The following is a 26,296-nucleotide window of genomic DNA, read 5'->3' on the forward strand; positions in this document are numbered from 1 at the left end:
TTGTCCATTTTAGTTCACTGATTGCCAGGATGTCGATGTTCAATCTTGCCATCTCATCTTTGACCACCTCCAGCTTGCCTTGATTCATTGATCTTACATTCCAGGTTTCTAAACAATATTGTTCTTTACAGCATCGGACTTTCTTTTCACCACCAGACACATCCACAGCCGAGTGTCCTTTTGGCTTTGGCCAAGCCGCCTCACTCTTTCTGGCACTACTTGGAAATTCCCTCTGCTCTTCCCCAGTAGTATATTGGACACCTTCCGACCTGAGGGGCTCATCTTCCGGCGTCATCTCTTTTAGCCTTGTGATACGTTCCATGGGGTTTTCTTGGCAAGAATACTGGAGTGGGTTGCCATTTCCTTCTCCAGTGGAGCACATTTTGTCAGAATTATCCGCCATGACCTGTCCGTCTTGGGTGGCCCTGCATGGCATAGCTTATGGCTTCACTGAGTTATGCAAGCCCCTTCGCTACACCAAGGCTGTGATTTCACTTAGTTACACAAGCCCCCTCGCCACAACAAGGCAGTGATCCATGAAGGGGTACCCACACCTACACACATCCTATCAAAGCCTCCCTATATTCTATGATCTATAGGAAATATGCTTGGATCAGTGTCAGGCAACTAATATTTGGACGTCAGATGCCAACCACTGGCTTGTGGATGGGTCAGACTGGTCTCAAGGGAAGCATACCTGCCTCACTCACCCTTGAGCCCAAGCCATAGGCAGCGCCCAAGAGGGACAAGCACCCCGCCAGACAGGTGTTCTCCCTCTTCACAACTCCCTGTTGCTTGAACCCCTGTGGTTACTTGAAATAAAGGCATTTTAAGCATACACATTTATAATCAAATTATTAAATTAAAATAAGGCTACAGTCCTAAACATCTTTACCAGTTAACGTCATAGAAGTCAACGGGATGAGGTAGGAAGCATTAATATGAAATATACTGTTATTTCTTTTGTAGAAATCATAACGTGCTGCCGCTCTGTGATTTTCCCCAGTGGTGTTTTTTTTTTGTCCTCCCCCCATACCCTTTCCCTGAACTCAAGCCATCCCTATTTCCTTCCCCATGCCTGTCCATCGCAAGATATGAGATAAGTGAAGTGTAATCTGAGGTGGTAGAGCTTGTTCTTTTTCTCCCTCTTTCTGCCCTGCCATACAACCACCACCACCATGTTTTGCAGGACCCCCACTTGTTTACATATTTCTGCTGCTAGTTATGTTGCTAGTTCTGTGGACAGGCCAACAGAAGCAGGGCATTGTCTGCATTTCTTGTTTGGGGAACCTTTCTCAGCCCCTGCCCTTGTTACTTCACAAAGCATTGTTTTCTTCTTGTAAGACTCTATTCCCATGTTAAGGTTTATTCCTTGATTGCCACCAATGCTGCAGTGGTCTCCTGATGGGAGGGAGCAGGACAGCTTTTGGCATTGACTGGCTCATTGGTCCTCCAAATGGAAAGAAGCACAGCCAGAAAGGGAACATTCAGGCACATGAAAGGGAATGCTGTCTGTGTGGGTTGCAGCCCTGATTCCTAGCAGGTGCAGTGAGCTCACTGCACTGCTATGTGGAGCTTTTAGCAGCAATCAGTGTTCTCCTGTCCTTCCTCCTTTGAAACAACTGCTGGGGAGGGAGGGGATTAGATGAGTCTTTCAATTAAACACAAATCCAAATAAGCTTAGCCCAAACGAAGCTGTTCTATATAGTACAAATAAGAGAGCAGTTCTTTAAAAAGAAAAAGTCTAAAGAGGTGCACTTGAATTCCAGCTGTTGACACACATTTTCCCCTCCCGTCTTGAAAGATGAACAGTATAACCAGTGAGCAGAGATCATTTCCTAATCTCTGTAGAATGAAATGTTAATGAAATGTCAGGGTTCACTTCAGTTCAGAGATGTATGGCATGTTGGTTATAGAAAGGAAAATCAGTACTATTTATGTCATAGATATTATAACCACAGTTGTCAAAGTGTTATGCAGGCCCCCAAGGAGGCTTGGTTAGTTGCTAAAAAAGGAGTAATAAGAGGCAGTAAAAACCAAACAAGAACAAATAGAACAAGCTTGAAGAAAGAAATGCATAGGAGAGGAATGGGAGAGAACAAAGAAATGTTTTTGAAGCACAGGTATGTCACCTAAAATGGTAATGTAAGCAGGGAAAGGACTTGTATTCACTATGTATTCACACATAGGGAGTTTTCACTGTGATTAGAAAAACAATTGTTCCTTTTGATCCTATGACCCTTTGTTTAATCTGAAAGGGTGTAATCCTATGCATGTTTAGACAGAAAAAAGTCCTACGACTCCCAACATTCCTCAGCCAGCATAGCTGGCTGGGGAATACTGGGAGTTCTAGGATTTTTTTCTGTCTAAACATGCATAGGATTGTGCCTTAATATAATTAAATATTAATAAAGAATATGAAATCTTTGTTTGACCAAAACTTGTTTGTGCCCTCCCTCCCTCTGTGTGTGTGTGTGTGTGTGTGTGCGCGCGTGCGCGCTCTCTTTCTCATATTCATATTATATGGGTGTGTGAGTGCATTCATTCCATATAACAAGGTATGAGAACTTACATAGGATTATGTAGGATGGATGTACACATGCAGCAGAATGAGATGGATAATGTCCGGAAGCGGGAGAAGAGAATGTACAACTTCAGACTACAGATGCAGGATAAAAATTCTATATGCTCTGATGTGTAAAAAGCTTGCTTGCATGTAAACAATTAGTGCTGCAGACAGATGGCTGGCTTAGAAGCTTCCTCTATGCTAGTTCTCTTATGGCAGGGTGTGTATTTTTTATGTAAGGGGAACATTCAATAATTGTATTCCTCACTTGAATATGAAGTGATACACTTCACCTTTAGGACATTATGGCTCATTCTGCAGGGGGTGTATGCCAGGCCTTATTATGCACAGGGTCTTGGGTTGGAACCAGAATATTATGCGGTCACTGATCGCCCATCACCAGATGATTACACTTTGAAAAAAATAGCTGCAAAGCTGAACCATCATAAGATTAGTCTGCAACATTATGCCCAAAGGAACTATTCTAGTGTTTGGCACAGTATGCCCTAGCAGTGACTACTCCTGCACCATAAAACATTTACTCCCGACCAAGAGGTTTGATGGGAGTTCAAACCATCAAAGGTTTGATGGGAGTTCCACCATCCTTGCTCCCATTTTGCCAGCACTAAAGGATGAAGCATCAACTCCTAGAGACCATGCTCAACTAATATTTTTTCACTCAGCTCTATGAGGAATTGTTAGGTATTTGTTTATACAGAAAATAACAGACGTTCTTTGGTCAAGAGGTTAACTGCAGGTAAGCTGTAAAAGCTTTAATGTTGAAACAGTACATAGAAACAAAACATAAACAATGAAAAGGTTTGCTTTCAGGAAATTTCAGTGCATCTGAAGAACATTGGTTCTGCTTCAGTTCACTATATATCTTCGATGGAGCAGGCTGTTAGTCATACAGGCTCATGCCAGAATAAATAATCTCTAAGATCATGGTTCTATTTGTCCTTTTTTATATACGGATATACATTTTGCATTATGTAATGAAGAAAGGGGTTGCATGCAACAAACTGAAGAAAAGTTGATCTCTTGACATGGTAGATTCCAACACATTATTCTCAGTTGCTTTAGAAGTATGTTCCTTGTGTGGTGGATGGTCAGTCTGTTATGAGACTTACACAAGACTGTACCTTTCACAGTCAGTGACTCCATTTCATTTTTTAATTAGAAGCAGCAGCTGAAACTGCTTTGTTACAATTTTTCAGTTGCAAGGAATGATAGCTTCGGGGAACAACTGGTAAAAACCTAACAGTACATTTGTTCAGTTGGCATTGTGGTAGCAGATCCTTTCACAGGCTGCTGCACACCATTTGTCATACAAAAACAATTTGATTAATGAAGCCATGGACGGTGGGTAAAAATCTCTGGAAATATCCAGACTGGGTCCCTTTTGGGTTTTGGCAAGGTAAATATTTGAGATGCAGAGACTTTATTTGACCAGAGGATTTATTAACTTGGCTGGCATTTAATACGTAACCTGGGGTTGGAAGATTTTAAATTAAGAGCTCTGTGTGTGCAGGATAAATAGCCGTGCACATCAGTGTATTTATGCTGGAGAACAGAAAGTTTATAACTACTAGAGATATACAATTCTGGAACAGAGTCAGTAGATGGTCACGTGGGTGTATACACACCCATGTGCACATACAGACACACCAGCTTTAAAGCCTGAAATTCAAGGAACTGAAATTTATTTGTGCACATAGTTTTTATTTTAATAAGAGACTGGAGGGAAACATAATATTATATCCAAATGCTTTATCTTACATTCAGTTTTGGTCAAATTCACATTTAGATTATTCCCTCTATTATCCAACTCAAGTGGCCAAGTATAAGTCTGGAAGCTAAATAATGTCACCCCATTCTAAGGCAGTGGTTTTGACATACTCAGAGGGCTCCCTAATGTTAAAGTGCCAGTTGAAGGGGAAGTTAACTGGATGGGGGTGGGCAGAGAAGAGGGAACTGACCTGCTCAGGCCACTAACAGCTTATAGTAAGTATCCTAAAAAGGGGATTAGGGTTGTGGGGCTGCGTGCCATGAGGTTAAGAAACAACAACCCTGCATTATACAGGGATGTTTCAGGAGGAAACTGTTTTTGTTCTGGCAGGCCTATGGTCTGCTCATTATTATTATTATTATTATTATTATTATTATTATTATTATTATTATTATTATTTCTGAGGGTTTTTTTCCAGATTTGTATCTCTTTCTTTCTTTCTTTCTTTCTTTCTTTCTTTCTACTGCTAGCCACTTTGGGAACTTTACGAGAACTGGAAGAGAAGAATATACATTTTCAAAATTAAAAATCCCCCCCACACCCCACCAATTAAACACAGGAAAATCTGTTCTTTTTGGTGGATGCTAGTTTTGCATAGCATTGATGTCGCAGTCATGATGTCACCTTCCCTGCCCCTTCTAGGCCAGTTTTTCAAAGGGTGTGTTAGAGGGAAAGACCACACTTTAAAAAAAACCTATATATCCATTATGCATGCAAGGTACTTTGGGATGAGGGAGAGTTGGGGGGAGAATCAAAACCAAAGCACTGTGACCAGTCCACCCGAAACACGAGGGAAGGGGAAAAAAGAAAGAGACAACCAGGATCTGATACACAGACCTCACATGTGACCTTTGAGGACCCAAGTGAGGGAAAGCTGAGCTCATGGCTGTAAAGCCTGTTTGTAGGTATGTCTATATCCATTGTTAACACATTGTCCTGGCAGCCATTGGAGCTGCTGCAGTGCTGTTCCTTCCCACTGCCAAAACAAAAGGAGAACCGCTTACTCAGTCCTCCAGAAACAGGTGTAAGTCCGACCATGGGGAGCAGCCACAAGATGTGATCCTTCCTGGTGGTCTGGAGCTTCTTGCATTACTCTGGCAGCATGAAAAGGAGTGGCACAATTCATAGGGGACCCCAGCAAGGGATTACCTGTTGACTGGGGCTGATATCCCAGGCCACCAGGGTAATGTAAAATACCACTCGTATATGGTAAGAGTGCCAACACATTCCCTAGGCTAGAGTTCCCCTTGGTATTTCCTACATTGTTTGCTTTGCCTCAGGCAGTCCATGCTGAAGCAACATGGTCTAAAGTGAAACAGTTGTCTAATAGTGCAGGTACAGTTTGGGGTTTTTGTTTTTACTGTATGTGTGTTGGCTATCAGGGGTGCTCCTTCACACGCTGTTTATATAAAAAGCGGTTGCTTTCCTGCAGTGTTTAAGCTTGACATTGGAGAATTTCAGTTCTCCACCCTCAGCCAAAGAGCAAACATAAAGTGAGCTGCTCATCTAGCATTCATAAATACATTAAGACCCAATTTTCTTCAGCTAGCTTGAATGGTGCTTGAACAGTACAGAGTGAGATATTTTGAGAGAGAATGGGAAAAAATGGTGCTGGAATTGGGTAAAACAAGGTCCTGTGTGTTGCAACACTGTACAGGCAAGGCTATGTAAATACCCTGCCCTCCACCCTTAAAATTTCCCATCCTGGCTTTAGAATGTTTCAAAGACAAGTTTACTCTTCTTAACTCACTTCCTTTGAGTATTAGAGATAAGTGGTTGAAAACTCAAATGACAGAAAAGCAAAACAATACACAGTTCTCCGTAGCCAAAATCTAAGCTAATATTTTGAATGGACAGCATGGATGCCTCTTCAGATCACCTTGTGCTGGTCTGCACCAGGTTAGGGCACCAGGTTAGGGAATGCGGCTGTATAGCAAGTTCATCTTAGGTTCTGCATTTTATCTCCAGCAGCAAAATCCTGTCCTTTCCCAGCAGTAAGGGGCTGAGCCATACTCTGAGGGTGCAGAAAAGCAAAAAGCAACTGCCAGCAACATAGGTGTGTGTGTGTGTGTGTGTGAAGCAAGGTGTTGCACTACCAGATACAATAGCAAGTGACTAGTGCACTTGCCATTTAATTCTATGTCTTTTTACATGTTTTTTAAAAATGGAAAAAATAAGATGGCCTCCTCTATTCTCAGCAGCATCATTCCAGCAACGTTTTATTTGAATGATGTGCTGTTGCATTTTTTCTGTGTGATTTTATTATATTTTTCTGTGTGAGTGTTATTTTTGTATGACCTTACTTTGTTGTTTTATTGACCATTGTAAAGCACCTTGGGTCAATCTATCCTGAAAGGTAGTTTAAACAATGAGTAACAAACAAAATTTGTCCACAACAGGAACAGGCTGAGTTGATTTCTCCTAATGTATGTTTGGGGCTCTTATTAAGAAATTCCCTTTTCTGTGATCACTTCTTTCCCTCTCTTCCAGCAACATTTGGTTGCTATGTTTTCCCCAGAAAGAATTAGGCATTAATCTGTCTTTCTAAATGTGGGACATTGTGCTGGGGATAATCAACAATAAACTGTAATACTGGGTTTAATGCTGTACCCAGTCACCTACATGTGTTTGCAGTGGGCAATGTTATTTAGCAAATAGAACTTGACTTGACTTGAATTCTTTTATGTGCATGTTGAGTGAGAGAAGGCTCATGGGCTGGTTCCCAGCATCATAACTGGCTGGATTTCAGATTCTACAGTACAAAATGGATTGAGAACTAGAGATCTAATCTTATCTCCTGCCATCTGGTGGTGATTCTGAATAGTGATCCTACACATTTAGTCCATTTAGTTTTGACACTTCAGGTTGTGTTGATGCAATATTTAGCAGCCCTGACATACACACGCCATCAGCAGTGTGACAACAGCTTGTTTGTCAGCCTGCACACATACATATTCTGTTATAAATTCTTAATTATGGTTGTGCTTACTTGAAGTATGATATTATGTGGGAATGATATATTAATAATGTTTATAAGTAATTATAAAAATATTATCTAAATATTATCATATTACATTATTAAATATTGCCAGTCCTGGATAATTGATGATATTGATAGTATTGTGATACTGGTGGTAAGTTTAGGGAATGGTTATAACTCCATGGCAAAGCTCGTGATTTGCATGCAGAAGGTCCCAGGTTCACTCCCCAGCATCTGCAGGTACAGCTGGAAAAACTCCTGCCTGACACCCTGGAGAGCTGCTGCCAGTCAGTGTAGAGTCTACACTGTAGACAGTACTGAGCTAGATGGACCCAGTGGTCTGACACAATATAAAGCTCCCTCCTGCGTTCCATTTTTATCTTTTCACAAGTCCTCTTGGTGGTATTTCTATCTGGATTAAATCCATCCTCAGTTCCGAGGAATGACTGCCACGCTTATGGAACAGCTACTTTTGAACCTGTTGACACCCCTATTAAATTTCACCCCACCCCATTTTACGAGTGAGACTTTGTAACTGTTGGAGAAAGCATTTCAGTACTTTCCCCAGAAGACTTTTGCTCTAAATCAGAAGCAAGGGAGGGCCTACACTTTTAGAGGGAGCGCCTTTTCATCCCTCATTAGTACCGCCAGATCTGCAGGTAGAATTGTTACCTTCAAACTGAATATAGATACCTGAGCTTATTGAATATGGAAGACAGTGGATTGACTAGAAATCATAACTTTCTAGATTTTTACAGCAGTCAAGAATTTCCAGTTGAAATACTGTATCCCATGTGCTCGTGCATAAAGTTTTGAATCAGGCCACTATTTACCGGAAAAGATTAAAATATTTTTGAGTAATAAATAGCTTCACTTTTTCTTTTCATTTCATTTGTTATATTTCTGTGCTACCCCATAGCAAAAGCTCTCTGGACGGTTCACAAAAATTAAAAACCATTAAAATACATTATATAAAATATAAAACTATTTACATAATAACATAGAACAAATAACACACACAAGAAGATATATCTAAAACTAAAACAATCAGCCAGAGACAATCAAGAGACCCATTATGCAGTGCCAAATGCCTGAGAGCAGAGGGCAGTTTTAAACTGGTGTCAAAAAGATGACAATGTTGATGCCAGGCGTGCCTCATCAGGGAGGTTATTTCATAAATGGGGAGCCACCACCGAGAAGGCCCTCTCCCTTGTTGCTGCCCTCCAACCCTCCCTCAGAGGAGGTTCCTAGAGGAGGGCCTTAGATGCAGAGCATAGTGTGTGGGTTGGTTCATGCCAGGAGAGGTGTTCCATCAGGTACTGTGGTCCCAAGCTGTGTAGGGCTTTATAGGTCAAAACCAGCACTTTGAACTGGGCTTGGAAGCATATAGGCAGTCAGTCCAAGCGAGCCATAATCGGTCTTATATGTTCAGACCTTTTGGTTCCTGTTATCAGTCTGGCTGCCACATTTTGCACAAGCTGCAGCTTCCAAACCATCTTCAAAGGCAGCCCCATCTACAGTGCATTGCAGTAACCTAACTTGGAGATTACCAAAGCATAGATGACAGAAGCCAGGTTATCCCTGTTCAGATAGGGGCATAGCTGGGCCACTAACCGAAGTTGGTAGAAGGCACTCCATGCCACTGAGGCTACTTGAGCCTCAAGTGACATGGATGGCTCCAGGAGGACTATGAATTTGCTCCTTCAGGGGGAGTGCAACCCCATCCAGAACAGGTTGAGCACCCTCTATCTGTTCAAGAGAACCACCCACTAACAGTATCTCAGTCTTGTCTGCATTGAGTTTCAGTTTATTAGACCTCATCCAGTCCATTGTCGTACCCAGGCACCAATTTAGCACATCCACAGCCTCACCTGAAGAAGATGAAAAGGAGAAATAGAGCTGCATGTCATCAGCATACCAATGACAACATTCTCCAAAACTCTGGATAACTGCACTCAATAGTTGATTGCTAGTAATTCTCCTTTACTGAGCCTGCCTAAAAAACACAATGTTATGATTATTTTTGAGTAATTAATCCAGGATACGGGGAGATAATTGTGGCTGTACACTTTGAGACACCAGCGTAATGACAGCTATTTACAAGAGTATCTGGTCATTTAGATGTTACACAACTAGAGATGGAAATGACCACTGAAGTCTGTGCTCCACTTTATTTCTTGACAGTTTAATTTTACCCATTCAAACTTCCTATGGATGCTCTTTCTTAACCTTCTGTTCCCTGCCCCAGTCTCCATACTTATGTATGGGCTGTTGCTGTAATACACAGCAAGACAGTTCTGTAATGTACGTCACAACCAGGCCAGTAGAAGGCAGTAGAAGCTTAGCTTTGTAGTACTGTTGTCTTCTTTATGTACAGTCATCACTGGACCCACACTGATGGCAGTGGTGGTTGTGAATAAGGTATTGTAGAGATTATGTCAAGTATAACCATATTCCCAGTTCTCAGGTTTTTTCATAATATAATATTATGAAAAATATAAGTGTTAAAGTGTAATAATATAATATGCTTTCGCCCTTCATTTCAGGTGTAAGAACATTAAGCTTCAATGTGCAATAACAGCATGCCGTTACTCTGTCACATGTTGGCTGTAGCTTTTGTTCAGATCTTCATAGTTTCTGGCAATTGGATTCTAGCCAAGAACATCAACTTTTATAATGTGAGACTTCCAGTAGACCGTAAGTAACCAGTTACAGTTCTGTTGGGTATGTGAGTAAATAAGTTTAGAGCTCTTTCAGCATTTTCTCTTTCAAGCCTCTTGTACCTTTTTTTTAGGAATTTATAATGCCGTTCTGTATAGTCCTTAAAGCAAAAGACTGACTGTCTTCAGTGGTTGTTAATTATTAGGTAGGACTCTTGATTAATGGCCTGAAATGCACACCTGCATGTTCATCTGATTAAGTTATCATGGCTTTTTATTGCCACTCCTATGCCTCTTTTGTGCTTTTGTTGTGTACACATTATACAGAGGGTCTGTATCATTAACTGAGCATTGCAGTTTATAATTTGTTGCCTTACCATTTGGATGCGACACCACAAGAAGGCAAGGGGTGGATGTGCTTTGCACCCAAGGCATGTCCACACTACTCTATTGTGGTTAGTACTGATCCGAGGTATCTATAACAGGCAACTTGTCTATTTAATCTGTATTGACAACATTGGAATACTTTAGCCCAGTTATTGGTTGAAAATCAAACCATGGCTATTTTGTGTTTATGCTGCATTGCTGTTTTAGTAGTTTTATTTTGTTGCTGTTTTTATTATTTTAGTTTAGTTTTTTTTTAATTTATTTATAAACCATTCTTCCACCCTAGTTGGTGGAAGAGGCAGGATATCAATTATTATATAAAGAAATAAGGCTGCAATCCTAAACACACTTACTAGGAACTCAGTGGGGTTTACTTCTGAATAAGAATGCTGAGAATTGTACTGAAAGAATATTCCTTTTAAATTTAACAAAGTTTATTGCTACTTGGTTCCCTTCAGTCTCTACCGCCTAACTGGGGGAGTGGGGAATTTGGGATCATGATCGTAAAGTATTTAACTTGGTTTTCTTTCTTTCTTTCTTTCTTTCTTTCATTCATTCATTCATTCATTCATTCATGATAAAGCTACTCCATTTCCAAGCAGCTTCAAGTGTTTTACTTGTGACAATGTTGTTGACAATTACAACTGTAACAGATGGGCTGAAGATAAATGGTGTCCTCCGAGTAAGTGTATGGGGAAGCACTAGATATACTGAAAGGGTATTTGCATTAGTAGGGGATGGAGTATAGGTTGGACATATAAATGGTTGGTTGCTGCCTGAGTGAGAAAGTAATGGGTATGTATTATGTTGCTATGCACTCCTCTTGTTAATATTTGGATGTAATACTATATTTATATATGGAACACATATTTGATATTGGTTGTTGATATGCATCAACAATATCAACAATATCAACAAGTTGATATGCATAATCTAAAAATATTATAAAATAAAAACAAAAGAAAAAAGCAAGAAAAGAAAAACAAGAAAAGCATTTTGTATTGGCCTTTCCAGCCAACTCTGCTATATCATCAGCATCAGGCAGTTCAGTAGGATTTAACATTCCCCAAAGCTGATGACATTAGGGTACATAGCTTTTTCCTGGACTCATGTTGCAGTATTGATCATAACTGACTTTTATATTTGACTTTGTGTCCTTATGTTACAGGAGTGATGAAGGAGCTGCTTATCTGTGGCTTCATTTCATGCTGTTCATGTAAAGTTTAACAGCCACAGTCCTTCCCACCTCTGCTTGTCATTCCCACTTCAGCTTGTCAACAATTGCTCAGGAAGTTCCCACAAGATTGGCCCCACCCATGTGATGCCAGGCCTTTAAATATTAAGCAACAGAATGCAATGTATGAAGAGCACCTTTTGACACATGTTGTCCCCAAATTGAAAAAAAAAAAGTGTCTACATAGTGGGAAGGTGTTGTTCACACTGGAGTTTTCGTCTACGTGCTTTCCCACCATCTCTGTCCATGCAAACTGTATTTAAATGCAAATAGTGCTGCCTTCTCTCCTATGTGAGGAAGGAATGCTTGTCATGGGAATGGAAACAGGGTGGATTGTGCAGATACTTTAAGCACCCTTTCCACCATTTTGGGAAGACCTCCACCCAGTAGGATATAGGAATGTCTGCAGGCATTCACCATTTAAGGAAGAACAAGAGTAGGACAAGTATGCCCTAAATTTAGAGAAGATGGGAAGTAACATTTAAAATGTTCCCAAGCAAGAAACTGGAAATTTTTCTGTGACCAGGAGTAGTTGTCAGGGAGATGCAGGAAAAGAATACATTATTTATCAATAATTCCAGGTCGGGTACTCAAATGTGACCAGAACTTGATTTCTGTTTAGGATGTCCAGCCTGCACTTTTGAAGAGCAAGCCTAAATCTCTCACTGAAATGACCACGTTCTTGACTTTCTGTTTGGGTGTTTGTTTTTGCTTAGACACGCAGTACTGTTTGACAGTCCATCACTTCGCTAGTCATGGAAGGAGCACTTCTGTCACCAAAAAATGTGCTACCAGGGAAGAATGCCATTTTGTTGGCTGTCGTCACCACAGGGAAACTACTTATACAGTAAGCATTACCTTTCAGTGTAAAGCAAGGCCACGTAAAAAGGGGGCCCTTTCTGCCCCCTATACTGCCTCCTAATGGAAACACTGGGACCGGACAAAAAGGCAACATGGAACTTTTGCCAGAGAAAAGTGGTGACCTAGCTGAGATTTTTTTTCTTGCTTAGGAAGAGTTTCACCAGTTTCTGTAGGCCAGAGAACAGCTCTTAATACAAGAGAGGCTAGGAGCTGTGGGTTACCTTCCAAATATTAAATTAGACGTCTTGGCCTAGAATTTTTACATGTTTAGAATATCAGCTGTAGCATTGCTCAGAGATTACCTGTTTTAGCCAAAGTCACTAAGCAAATGTATAATTTAAGATACCCTGCTTCAGGATGAGCAGCGTGGATTTCCTGCAGTTTTCATATGCCTTGAGCTATAAGCAAGATTATGGCCCAGTTCACATGTAATGAGAAGCCACCATGGGTAAATTTCCCCATGAGGCTTCTTGTCATGGTGGCGGCTGCCATTTTGAATATTTGAGGCATGGCAGGGGCACACCATAACTTATTACGTGCAAAATCGGCGAGTGTAGATTGTTGGTGTGGTTGGTAAGCCACCCAGAACCCTAAAACAGTCCATGGATTCCTGATAGGTTGTCAAGCACCTTAATAACCCACCCTCACCAGAGTCACACATAATGACATGCTAAGGCGTGCCCCTGCCGTGACTTGAATATTCAATATGGTTGCTGCCACAATGAGAAGACCCACAGGGAAATTCACCCATAGTGGCTTCTCATTATGTGCGAACCAGGTCTGTATATATTTTGTGATTCCATGGAAGTGCAATGCAAATGTAAAATTTGGGTGCACAGTTTAGCACCCTCTTTTCTTTCAATTTTACAGTTTACTGTGCCTTTTCATTATAAGCTTCTACATTGTAGCTTCTGTCTCTTTAATTTCTTCTCTTCCCTGAGGGATAGTGATGAATTGCTAATTAATTAGTCAGTTTCTGTTCCCTGCAATAGCGGGGGTTGCTTTAATTGCTAATTTCTTTTCTGTGCCATGGACAGAGGCACAGCTAGTTAATGTAGGGCAATATTATGTGCTGTGTGGAACCACTGTTTTAATTCCGCTTCAAGCTGATTGTGGAAAAGCAATGGCTCAGCTATACTAAAGGATCCTAGTGTGGGAGCAATTTTAGTTGATTAAAAACTATAGTTGACTTTAAAAAGGTGTCTCCCAGTAAATCAAACAGCAAATATTTAATAAGTGGTTAACTATTTATAATGCAGGTACTTATAATAAAAAAGAAAGGAGGCAGATACCTTCATAGAATAGGCAATTCCCCTTCTATTCACTGAGCCTTCTATAATGTACAGTATGTATGTATGTGTGTGCCTGTGTGTGCACTCTATCTAAAAATAGAAAATGCTTCCACACCCACTCAGAATGGTTGTTTACTTCTTATGCAAATTTAACTAACTGATTAAATCTTATATGATTATTCAACAATGTTTTTAATTGAGTAGCAGCCCTCTTTCTGCATAATAATACTGTCTTTCAAAACCTACAGGAATGTATCTCCTGCTGCGAAGGGATGATTTGCAATGTAGACATACCAACGAATCATACAAATGCTGTATTTGCTGTTGTGCACGCTCGGAGGACATCAGGCAGCAGTAGACAGACCATTAGCATCCTGTTGTTGGTCTCAGTCGCCATAGTTTTTGTGTTATGACATCACTCTTCATGTCTACTGGAAGTGATATGAAGACTGTCTCAGATGGCGAAGACAAGAAAGTCCTCAGATATCTGTTATGTGAAGAAAAGATACAGGATGGTGCTGTGTATTTGAAGACTGCTAATCATATAGTGGAGACACTTGCAGTTGCTTGTGCAAAGTATTCAGAAGATCAAGTATGATGGCCCAATGTTGTGTCGACTTGACTAGTTTATCAGAATTCTCCATTTGGATTATATAAGATGTGTACATTTGCACATTATTGTAGCAAGGAACTGCTAGAAAAATCGGAAATGTTAACAAATGGTTCCTCAGCAGAAACCACCATTTCTTGTCTCTTCTGATATGGAGATGTAGCACTGAACCTTTGTGTCAAAATCCTTCCTAATCTTGGTGTCAGGATTCGGCACCAGACTTCAGTAGCCCCACAGCATAGTGTTACTGATGAGCCTCCAACTTGGGGCCACCTGGGCCACCACACAGTGCTGCTGCTGCCCTTGCTGTTGTCAATGGGGTGGGGGGAGCTGATGGGGGCAGCAGAAGGCCCAGTGGGGTAGGCGGGGTTGGCAATGGTCCCTTTTGAGCCCTGGGGCCATCAGCAGGAGCTCAGCCATGCTGACCTCTGACACCAGTCCTGCTTGGTGTTAAGAGTTAATGGTCAATATGATGACAGTGACTCTTTAAAGCACATAAAACAATGTGGCATGGGGTCAAATGTCCTATTTATTAAGACTCCAAACTATAGCAAAGCAATGGCAATGTGAATTGCATTGTGTTTCTCTTACTAAACCAGTCATAAATTAAAGAAAATTCATAGAAGAATCTACAGGAAAGATCTAATGGTGTGTCTATTGTGTGAGCATAAATCAATGCTTGGACTTGCTAGTGCAAGGGAAATTTGGCAGCGGCAGCAAAAAAAGGGGTTATTTTCCTTTAAAACAAGGCACACAGGGAGTGCATGCCTTGTTTTCAAGCAAACTCATGCTGCTGGAAATCTCCTGGGAGTGCAATTTTGCTTGGAAACACAATGCATATCCTAGGAACACCTTGTTTTAAAGTAAGATGTTCCCCTATTTGCTACCCCCCCACTGCCACATTTTCTGTTGCACCAGCAAATGCTATTGCTCAAGCACTGGTTTACATTAGTGCAATGTCAATAGCACTAGGCCGTGGACACTGTTGGATCCTTCCCTACATAATTACAAATACGTATTAGTGCACAATACAAGAAAGTAAAGATAGCCACAATACCTCTGTCTGCTCTAAACCGTTTTTGATAAGTAAAGTCAAAACGTATATAATGTTTCTTAATAGATTTATTCCACTACAGATGTATTGTCTGGATAATATTTCACCAAATAGCATTATTCAGGGTGTGTGTGTGTGTGTGTGTGTGTGTGAAATGCTCTGTTTGAGGTCAGTGATACAGTAGAATACCAAACAACGTACCTTTGCCCCTTTCAACTAGTGTCAGTTTCCTCAAATTACTATTTTGTCACTGTACCCAATACTGATTTTTTTTTCAAAGTAAAGTAGCTGGCCACAATATACAGGGTCAGTTCTGGCATCATACCAAACCATGGTTTGAGCGTCCAAACATACAAGCAGACCATGGTTTAGAGCGGTGTGTGTGTTTCCTCCCCCACCCTGTTTTCTTAGCCTTCCTACTTTTAGATGTGGTGGAGCAATGGCTACATTCCAGAGGAAAGTAGGGGGAAGGGATGTTGCTTGGTGATAGAACTCCTGTTTTGCATGGAAAAGGCCTCTCGTTCATTGCCTGGCATTTTTACTTAAGACTGGGAAAGTTTCTAGTCTTTAAAATTAAACCATGGAGAGCCACTGCCTGTCATGATAGACAATACTGAATTAGATGGGCCACTGGTCTAACTTGGCCCAATCTAAATGGGAATGGTATGAGAAGCACTCTCCGGTTATACCAATTTTTTATGAAATTACTTTAGTCCATCAGTAGCACATGAAGCAAGAAAAGAGGAGTATATACTACCTGAAAACCTGCTTTCATGGGTCAAACTGCACTTGAAACCACCTTATTTTGGGGTTGGGTAGTGGAGTCCCACCAGAAGAACTGAATATCATCAGCCATGTAGATGTTTCTCCCTGAATGGGAGGGGCTTGTTACCCGCCCCTGTCCATGCCCCCCTGCTCAGGGAAATTTAATGGAAGAGATGAATTATGTCCCTGTAGTTTACCCCACACCTCTCCCCTTACATCCACCATTTGTTTTCACAAGTGCCCACCATTCTAGAATGGTTACATTGATAGGAAGCTGTGCGCTGCATAGTGCAGAGTAAAATAAACAGCGGAGAGGTGCCCTATATCAAAAGCACACCACTGCAAAGTAATGAGAGAATGAAACAGTACTATTGCAAAATAGCGCTACTGCAAAGTAGCATATAGTAAAAAATAAACAGCCGACAAGGGAGAAAGCGCCATGTGCCCTATATCCAAAGCATACCACTGCAGAGTTGTGAGAGGATGAAACAGCATTACTGTAAAATAGAGCCACTGCAAAGTAGCACACAGTAAAAATAAACAGCCGAGAAAGGAGCTGCAGGAGAAAGCACCACATGCCCTATATCCAAAGTACACCGCTGCAAAGTAGTGAGAAAGTGAAATAGCGCAATTGCGAAATAGCACTACTGCGATATAGTGCAAAGTAAAAATGGTGGTGCCAGTGGTGGAAGAGTGAAACAGTGGTATTGTGAAATAAAGCTACTGCAAATAGTGCTAACTGGTGGGAAAAGAACCCTAAGCCTGTGTCCAAAATGCACACCTCTGCTGATAGTGGAAAAAAAAGGAATTGGGGGGAAAACGGGACAGCCCCACCACGTGACCAAGTCACAGCCTGGTCACAGACACACCCCTAGGCATGCCCAGCATGCAGGATTTAATTTGGGGGAATGGGGTACACTGCAGTGGAACTGTGTGGGAGCTGCATTTAAGGAAAAAAGATGCCATAAACTGACTTTCTGAAAATACGCTATTTTCAGGGGAAAGTTATGGGGTTTCTGCAGAGTGGCAACAATGTCATGTGTCATGAGCGGCCCTGATGTGCTCTTGTTCTGCACTAAATCACCCATGTAGATTGGGCCTTGGTATAAAGCAGCTTCGTGTGTTCATTCTATAACTATGATTTGTAATTTCAGATATGATGCCAAACCATAGTTAGGACAAACCTGGGTTTGAAAATCTATTCCTAACTATGGTTTACTAGCAGGGTGCAGACCATGGTGTGCCTATTTTGACATCATGGATTAGCTTCTTTAACATGCTCCAACGTCTTGTCAGAGTTGAGCCAGTGTGCAATGTATTCTGGGGGTGAAAATGGAGGTGCCTGAGTCCAAAGCACTCTGAAACTTCTGAATTTCTCTATAGCACAGCAAGACACCTAAAATCTTTAAAAACACCCACTAGTTCAGCACAAGGAGCTACAGTCAATAAAGAAAATAAAGCATAAGTTCTCATTTATGTGCAGAAGCATATGCTCAAGGAGCCCACCGGATGTAGGTAACAGTATCTGTTAACATTAGGAAGAGTGTATGAATTGCATGGAAGTACATAAGGCTAGTGAAAAGGAGTTTGATATACTTGAGACTTTGTAGCTTAGGCAAGGTGTATTATACTATTCTTTTTCAATTGTTTTCAATGTGTGTAACTTGTCTGGATCTTATTCACCATGACCTAGTAACGGAGTAAATTACTAGCAATATTACACAGTGGAAACAAAAGAAAATTATGGGGGTCATGTAGGTCGATTTTCATCAGTGCACAATTATTTCCTCTCATAAACTTTGCAAACAGGCCTTCACGGGGTATTCCTTTCTTTTGGAAGAGGCAGCATTATTAAGTCATCCTGTGGGTTTTGAAGGGTTTTTCTTAAAATGACCATCCAATATCTACAGCCCCAGTAGCTAAAGTTTTGATTTTAAGAAGCCAGCTTAATGTCCTGCGGGCAGGTCAGTGTGTGTGAGCCTCCTTTGTCTATTAAAATGGGACCTACCTCACAGGACTGTTGTGAGGATGAACAATAAAATAAAACACTGAAGATGCAATCTAGCTCTTCTCTGAAAGAATCCTTTTGTGTGTGGGGAATTGTGTTGTACAAGGGGAGCAGTCTTACCTTCTGTGCATCTAGAGTTGTGCATGCATGCACACTGCTGTCTTTACACTTTGCTTTTCTCAGGGGAGGGACTGGATCGTCACCCTAAGACATTGAATATATTGTATAGAATATATCATATTTTGTCACCATAGAAAGTGGACCACATTTAACTATATGGATCACTATATATATACAGAAAGGATCAGGTCTAAGTTAAAACAGTTGCCATTTTTTATTATTATTTTCCTTTAACGGAGAGTAATATTTGTAGTTAAAATGGCAGAACTCTTTTCAATCATTGCTCTATTGTTCCACCATATTCATCGTTGTCTTAAACTTTTCTTCTTTTGCTCGGGCTCTGCAATTTTATTTAAAGGATCTCAGCTTGCAAAGCAACTTCGACAGCCTGGAAAGCCATGGCATTCTGAACAGGCAGAACTGGGCTAGTTGGATCATTGGTGAGGCAACTTCATATATGAGACAAGACAAAGGTAGACTCTGGAATGGGGAAAATACAGATTGCTGTCTCATTTGTGATGCTGAGATTACATTTGTTTTGAGTAAAATAGTGAAATTAATTGTGACCCCTCTGCTAAATGTTTTGTACAGCACAAGGACCAAAATTAAAGGCTGTGGTAAAGAGTTGACTGAGGGTATAGGAGAACATATGGCTATATCTTGAGATAGCCTTTGTTTTTTCTATGCACTCTGTCATGAATGTTTTAGAACTGACTCATAAGTGATATTGTCCAAATATATATGTCCATGTAAATGCAGTTTAAGTTAATATAAGAGTACAGCTACACTATACTCAGAAAAACAGTCTTGAATGGGGAAACTCTTTCCACATGTGGAGCAGCTCTTTTCCTTATGTAAGTAGTCTGTGGAGAAAAAACTTGAGCAGGGAAGATCAAACTGCACCTAGAAAAACACTTTTGCATAGTTTCCATAGGGCTGGCCATGTCAGTCAGTTGCAGCAAGAGCAACAAACCTTAAGCCCTAAAAATTGGCATAATTATTGTTGGGTCCTGAGGTCTTTTTTTTTTTTTTTACTACCTCACAATCCCACTTCTAGTCACCATTTGTGGGGTTCCCCTTACCTGAGGGTGAGGGAGGGGTCTCTTTCCCTTCTTCTAACCAGTACATATGCTCCTACACTGGCGAGATTCTTCCCCAAGTCCTTCTTTTCCACACACCCCTGGATGACTGCAGAACTCCTTGCCACTGGGTCTGCCTTTCCTAGTCACCAAGTCAGGTGCTTTGGTCAGTGTCTCCCCTCACCCTGCCACCTCACCTCTCACCCACAACCTTCTGTTGGTGTATTGTGATGCTTCACCACTCTCAATTGCTGCCACCAATAACACTTTTGAGCTGCTTTCTTCCTTTTTGGTAGCACAGACCAAGCAGCCAGCACACGGGGGTTATTCCATGAAACCCTTCTTAATAAATAAAAAGGAAACTTTTTAAAAATGAAAGGAAAGAAGGTTTATTTGGTACAAGAGGATTGGAAAAAGGAACTGGGTTGTGACGAGGAAAGGGTATCAGGAACGATGATTAAAATAAGGCAACACTATAAACTGCACAGTATAACTATTGCTTTTAGTTATATATTCAAAACCCTTCACACCTTCTCTCACACTGACACACTCTCTCTAACCCACCGACTATCTCACTAGATGTTCTACTTTTATCTCCCAGTCTAATCCCAGGCTTATCTAGCTGTTCCCACTCTGTCTTATTCCCAAACTTCTCTCTCACTCACAGAAGCAACACTCCATCTTTTATGCACAAGCTCTCATCCAATCACACTGCATTCCATTCTCACTCAGCCACTCCCCCTTTCTTCCACTCGCCTGACTGTCATTCTTGCCCACACTCTGCCAAACCCCACCTCACACTCACCTGTCAGTCATTCCAGTTATGTACCAGCCACCATACATATATACAAACCTTTACTATTTACACATTGTACATGTAGAATCGCCACATTTATCATTATCTATTATTTAAAATATTTCTTGGCCACTTTTCAGGGCAGGAAGCCCTCCCAAGGCAATGTACAACAATAAAACTCACATAATAAAAACCAATGTGGTAATAAATGCAGTAAAAACAGAAAACATTCTAAAAAGAACAACAAACAGCAGCATAAAACAAAACCTACAATGCACAGCTGCAGCTACAACCTGGTTCAATAGAGTTCACTTTACTTATAACATAATAAATTGTTAGTCTTTAAGATGCCCAAAGATTCTTTGTTACTTTTGCATATGCAATGTTTGCATAGCCAGTTCTTTCTCGTTGTATTTCAGTGTTCCACAAAGACTAACTCCTTATATTGCCCTGGTGTTTGACCTTCTGTTTCACAGGCCATGACAGCAATATGAAATCCTATGTATTTTATAGGATTCACTGTGCCTGTTGGTCATGTGCCTTCTTTATGCATCTCTAGTACCTTTGACAAGATTAGGCTTTTGAAAGACACGTGGCCTCAATTCCCCCCCCCACCCCCAATTGTGCCACTCCTTCTCCTTACCCCATCTTGTGTGGAGCAGCATAACTGAATCCTTAAGAAGATTAAAAAGGCAAAGATGCGGATGATATTCATTGGGGTTGGAGAATGAGCTTTAATACCCTGAAGCTAGATAAGTGTGATGTGATTGATATAACAGATTAGTAAAGCCATTGTGTCGGACACCACCCATTTTTGCTAAATGCAGCACTTAAAGGTGAAAAGGGAGCTTAATGAAGTGGAAAGATTTTAGGGATATAATTAAATTTAGGAATGACAGTTGCCAAAAATGAAGTCAAGAGTATTTCTAGCAATTAAAGAGTGCAGTGAATATCTGCAAACATTTTGGGGAGAATTGTGATTTAAAAGTTGCTCCCTCTCATGAGCCTTTCTGCTGAAACAGAAAACTGTACATCTGCCAATGGGATCATAGAGAGGCAGATGGAAATTCTCAAGATTTAAAATGTGGCTGAACTGAATAATGTTACTTTTTATCAAATTTGCTGTGGACTCTTAAGCTTTCAGTCCAATCTCTCAACAGGGCCTGCCCTGGCAGCATGGATGCAATGAGTCACCCTCTCAGAGGCATTCGCCTCATAGTGGCCAGGTGTGTGATATTTTTAAGCCCTGGGTTATTGCAAACATGGCACCCTGCTTGTCCTTTGCTCCCACTGCAAGCACGAGGGGCCAAACAATCACTCATCCCAGAGTGCAGGACACGGAATAATGGGCTCAAGTGACAGGAAGCCAGATTCCGGCTGAACCTCAGGAAAAACTTCCTGACTGTTAGAGCAACACGACAAGGGAACCAATTACCTAGGGAGGTGGTGGGCTCTCCCACACTGGAGGCGTTCAAGACGAGGTTGGACAGCCATCTGTCGGGGATGCTCTGACTTGGATTCCTGCATTGAACAGGGGGTTGGGCTCGATGGCCTTGTAGGCCCCTACTATTCTATGATTCTATGAACCCTGGCATGCTCCATCTCTTGGAAACTACATGTTATAGACAGATGCATGTAACAAAGCACTGGGTCTCTCTCTCTCTCTCTCTCTCTCTCACACACACACACACACACACACACACAGCTTTGGAGCAGGAATATGTTACAGAGTTCCAGATGCATGTTTAGAAGGGTAAGCCCACATCTAAAACACAAAGGAATGGGAAAGCAACTTGGGGGATATTGAACGCCTCCCTTCCAACTGCTCCTCCACCCAGAAGTGCAGGCTGCAGAGGCAGTGCTGAGCTTGTTACATACATTTTTGTGTCGTCTGTCCCTTAGCAATTGGGTACTGGCAGCATTCACACATTCCCACTCATTGCCACTCAATGCGCACTGCTGGACTGGAATTCGGCACGAGTGAGTATTTTGGGCAGCAGCCACAGAGTGAAGGAGTCGTGTGACTCAGAGTCATGTATGTTCAGAAACAGGGTACACACGTGTACGACCTGAGAGCACAGTCATTCACTAATCACATATTCAATAATACTTTTTGAACTGAGGCTCTCACCCATGAAAAGCAAAGGTCGTTGTTGCAAGGTATGTCTTTTTATTTTTCAGCAATGTATTCCAATGCAAATCTCTCGAGAATGAATAATGCAATTTGTGCTAACCCACATTTAAAAGCTGTCACTTTTTAAGCAGTTAATTGGTTGGCTGAGGTCAGTTGAATGGGTGTAAATATTCAATATATTTGTAGCTCAAGTATTTATCACACCAGAGTACACAGTCTACTAAAATAAACCAGAATCCCCATACATCCATTATTTACAACAGAGCATATTCAGAATATAATAGGTGCTGGAGTATGCACTCTTTCTTAAGAACATAAGAACTGCCTTATTGATCAAACCTACTCAAACATTCTTACATAAGCACACAGAAGGCCACTATCTTTTCTCTTTATAGCAGAACAAAAATAAGGCAGTGGTCTACCAGAAAGTGGCCCACTGGAATATAACCCCTGTATTACAGTATACTTTAAAATTTTCACATTGAGCTGGTTCAAACTTAAGGGTCAGCAGGAAGTATTTTCCGAAAACCTCCCAGTTTTCCCAAGAGGAAAAAGAAAAACCTTCCTGCAGCTTCTCAGTGTTGTAAATGTCGGGACATATTTGTGCAAAGGATATAATCTCTGTTATTACAGGATGCAGTTTAAAAGGTCGCATCACAGCATTCCTTTCTTTCACACTGTATCGCACTTTATGTGCTTATCACTGGTATTTCAGGTGACCGCCCTTTATTTTTGTTCCACCATAAACACAAGAGAGAAGACTGTGATGAAGCTCTAAAGTGACAACATGGTGTTATCCTTCAGTATCCTTTTGCAAGAATGGGCATTAGAGCGGTATTTCAGTAATGTGGTATTTCATGTAGAACTAGTGTGTAGTGGTTAAAGTGTTGGCCTAGGAGCTAAACTACACATTCTAATTGCGTAGCATGTAGCTCAGGGCTATCTTTTTATTAATCCTGGTGTAAGTATGTGCCTGTAGCCATGAAATTAAAAGACCCTCGCTCCTTGGGAGGAAAGCTATGGCACACCTAGACAGCATAGTAAGAAGCAGAGACATCACCTTGCCGACAAAGGTCCGCATAATCAAAGCTATGGTTTTCCCAGTAGCAACGTATGGCTGTGAGAGCTGGACTATAAGGAAGGCTGAGTGCCGAAGAATTGATGCCTTCGAACTGTGGTGCTGGAGAAGACTCTTACGAGTCCCCTGGACTGCAAGGAGGTCAAATCAGTCAATCCTAAAGGAAATCAACCCTGACTGCTCATTGGAAGGACAGATACTGAAGCTGAAGCTCAAATATTTTGGCCACCTAATGCGAAGAGAAAACTCCCTGGAAAAGATCCTGATGCTGGGAAAGATTGAAGGCAAAAGGAGAAGGGGACGGCAGAGGATGAGATGGCTAGATAGCATCACTGATGCAATGAACATGAACTTGAGCACACTCCGGGAGAGAGCAGAGGACAGGAAGGCCTGGCGTGCTATGGTCCATGGGGTCACGAAGAGTCAGACACGACTTAATGACGGAACAACAAAAGGTATGTGCGGCCCCAATTTGGATTGGGACCTCCATGCTCCAGGAGAGAAGCATTAGACCTTCCTCCCACCACCTTTTGCTTCCCAAAACCCCCTGCAGAGGAGAGTTTAAAAAAAGAATCCACTGATGCCAATAGAGACGTTTTATCTTTTGTTAGCATCCCCTCTCCCATGTGTGTGTGTGTGTGTTATTTTGGAAAGCAAATGGTGGTGATGGGGAAGTTTAATCCTCCTCTCCTGAGGTGTGGTGGTCCAGTCCAAACTGGGTCCACCGAGTACGTAATAAGATAAGTCTCAGCTACATGCTATGCAATTTCTGTAATCTGTAGTTTGGCTCTCACTGGGTGACCGTGGGCTGTCTTTCTACTTAACCTACCTCACAGGGTTGTTGTGAGGATAAATTGGGAGGGGGAAATCATGTACGTTGCCTTGCTCTCCTTGGAGGGAAGGCAGGTTATAAATGTAATAAATAATCAACAACAAATAAGTGAACAGCAGCATAGTAATTGTTAACTATTGAAGCTGTAGTAGTTCAGAACATAGCTGTTCTTATGGATAGAGGATATAGAATATCCCCTGTAACAACTTTCTACACTGCTCTGGTGGCAGAGATGCCAATGGTAAGAAGCTTCTTTCAGATTATCTAAGCCAGGGGAAGGCAATCTGTAGATTAAAGCCACATGTGGCACTTTGCCTAAGTTCAAAAGCCCTCTGCATGTGGTCAGTTCAGGTGTCTGGCAAGAGTGAGCTGTCTCTCTGTCGAGTAGGGAAGTACAGATTGTGTAAAATTTGTTCCATCTGTGTTTTGTGGATTGGCAGGTGCCTTTAGTTCTATAGTCTACCCATCAATGAATCAGATTTTTTTTGTTTCCAAATTTGCACAAATGCACAAATTCACACATGTACAAATTCGCAAATTCCCTCCAAATGTGCATTTTCACTCTCTAGCCTATGGGGAAATGCCCATTTTTTGCCCATTTTTTATTTTTTGCATATTATTTGACAATGAAATTTACATAAAACCAGGAAAGTTAGAAAAACGGCCCACAAGTTCATAGAATCCACCCAATAGGACAAAAGCTTGTCCACTGTGGAATACACTGGTCAGACTAATCAAAATCCTAACTAATTTGGTTCCATTGGGGATTTCTCTGACATTCCTACTTGGCAGCCTATCGGGTAGGGAGAAAGAGAGACCAGGGCTAGATCTACACTAGTGCTTTTTATCAGTATTGAAGTACACTGATAACTGTTGGGGCACATTAGGCATTCCGTATACCGCTTTTCTAGCATTATTTCCTTCCTTTTATTCCGTATTATCCAAATTACTGCAACAGAGGTCATTGTGTGTGCTACAAGGTATAAACACACAAGAGGGATATAGTATCACTATGACGGGATCATATCAATATGGCACGAGGTGCAGATCTGGCACTGGAGAGAGAGAGAGAGAGAAGGAGATGGGCCTGCCTCGACCCCACCCACTTTGGCTCTGGCTCCACCCATGGCTGACTTGAACCTTCAACAGATTATCCCCAAGGGAATGTGGCCCTCAAAAAGGGAAAAGGGTCACCACCCTTGATCTAAGTCACGGTTCATACATTTGCCTCCATGATACCATTGTGCAGGAGTCATGTATCACTCTATTACTCATATATTATCATGCAAATAACATCTGAGTCAGGTCAGAGCCTCTCTCCATAAATCACACAAATTAAGCCTCCATATCTGCAGCTGTTCAAGTTGAGGCCCACATTTGCATTTCAGTGATTTGCATGGCAAAAGGGAGAGGCTTGGACCTCTTTCTCCACACTATCCTAGTGCTAGCCCAGCTGGTCCCTGGTGAGCGGATGAGCTAGAGGAATGATAATCAATAAGGAATGTCTTAACATTACCCAACTCTGTCAGATCAGGGCACTAAGCAAACATAAAGAGGCATTCTATCTTAGGGTTGCCCTACAGTTGCTGAGTTCTTCTTTGAAAACTTCTTGAAACTGGAGCATGAACACCATTTAGGCCTGATTTATATGACTGGTGTACTGTGAGAATCGCTTCCCCGTGTTTTAGATGTTGTTCCAGTAATGTTGGCATTCAGCTGACTCATGTTATTTTCTAACCATGTTACCCGAGTAGTCTGGGACTGGACCACAGGAGAATTTGGTGAGAATTGACTTTATTAATCCTTCCCCCCACCTTTTCTTTTTTAAGACAGAACATTTGTTGAACATCAAGCATTTCAAATCTCTAATGTTTGGAATCCCTCTCTCCCTTCCTTGGTCTCTTTCTCTCTTACCACCCTTTAAAAAATCATTTAAATATCTCCAAACCCATGTGTGATCTCTGGGCCAGCCCAACCATTAGACAGACTGAAGCAGCCACCTCAGGCAACAGATGCCTGGGAGTGGGCATGTAGCAGTGGTGAGGTGCTGG

At 41.5% G+C, this 26,296-nt stretch overlaps 1 protein-coding gene across 5 annotated transcripts in view; it reads left to right on the top strand.

Annotated features, from left to right (window-relative positions):
* Positions 1 to 18,883, top strand: part of LYPD6B (LY6/PLAUR domain containing 6B) — a 92,855-nt gene extending 73,972 nt beyond the window's left edge. For 4 of the 5 annotated variants that reach the window (XM_084810324.1, XM_084810335.1, XM_084810340.1 and 1 more), the window contains 4 exons: positions 9,882 to 10,032; positions 10,966 to 11,064; positions 12,333 to 12,463; positions 14,018 to 18,267. In XM_084810324.1, coding sequence (XP_084666450.1) covers positions 9,903 to 10,032; positions 10,966 to 11,064; positions 12,333 to 12,463; positions 14,018 to 14,182 — 525 coding nt within the window. In that variant the 5' untranslated portion in view covers positions 9,882 to 9,902 and the 3' untranslated portion in view covers positions 14,183 to 18,267. Of the gene's footprint in view, positions 1 to 9,881; positions 10,033 to 10,965; positions 11,065 to 12,332; positions 12,464 to 14,017 lie in introns of all 5 variants that reach the window. The other variant, XM_084810305.1, reaches the window with a different exon arrangement.
* The last annotated feature ends 7,413 nt before the right edge of the window (positions 18,884 to 26,296 follow it).

This window comes from Heloderma suspectum, chromosome 1 (genome assembly GCF_057233095.1).
Source record: "Heloderma suspectum isolate Gila_16-S chromosome 1, 16-S_ref, whole genome shotgun sequence".
NCBI classification, from domain to species: Eukaryota; Metazoa; Chordata; class Lepidosauria; order Squamata; family Helodermatidae; genus Heloderma; species Heloderma suspectum.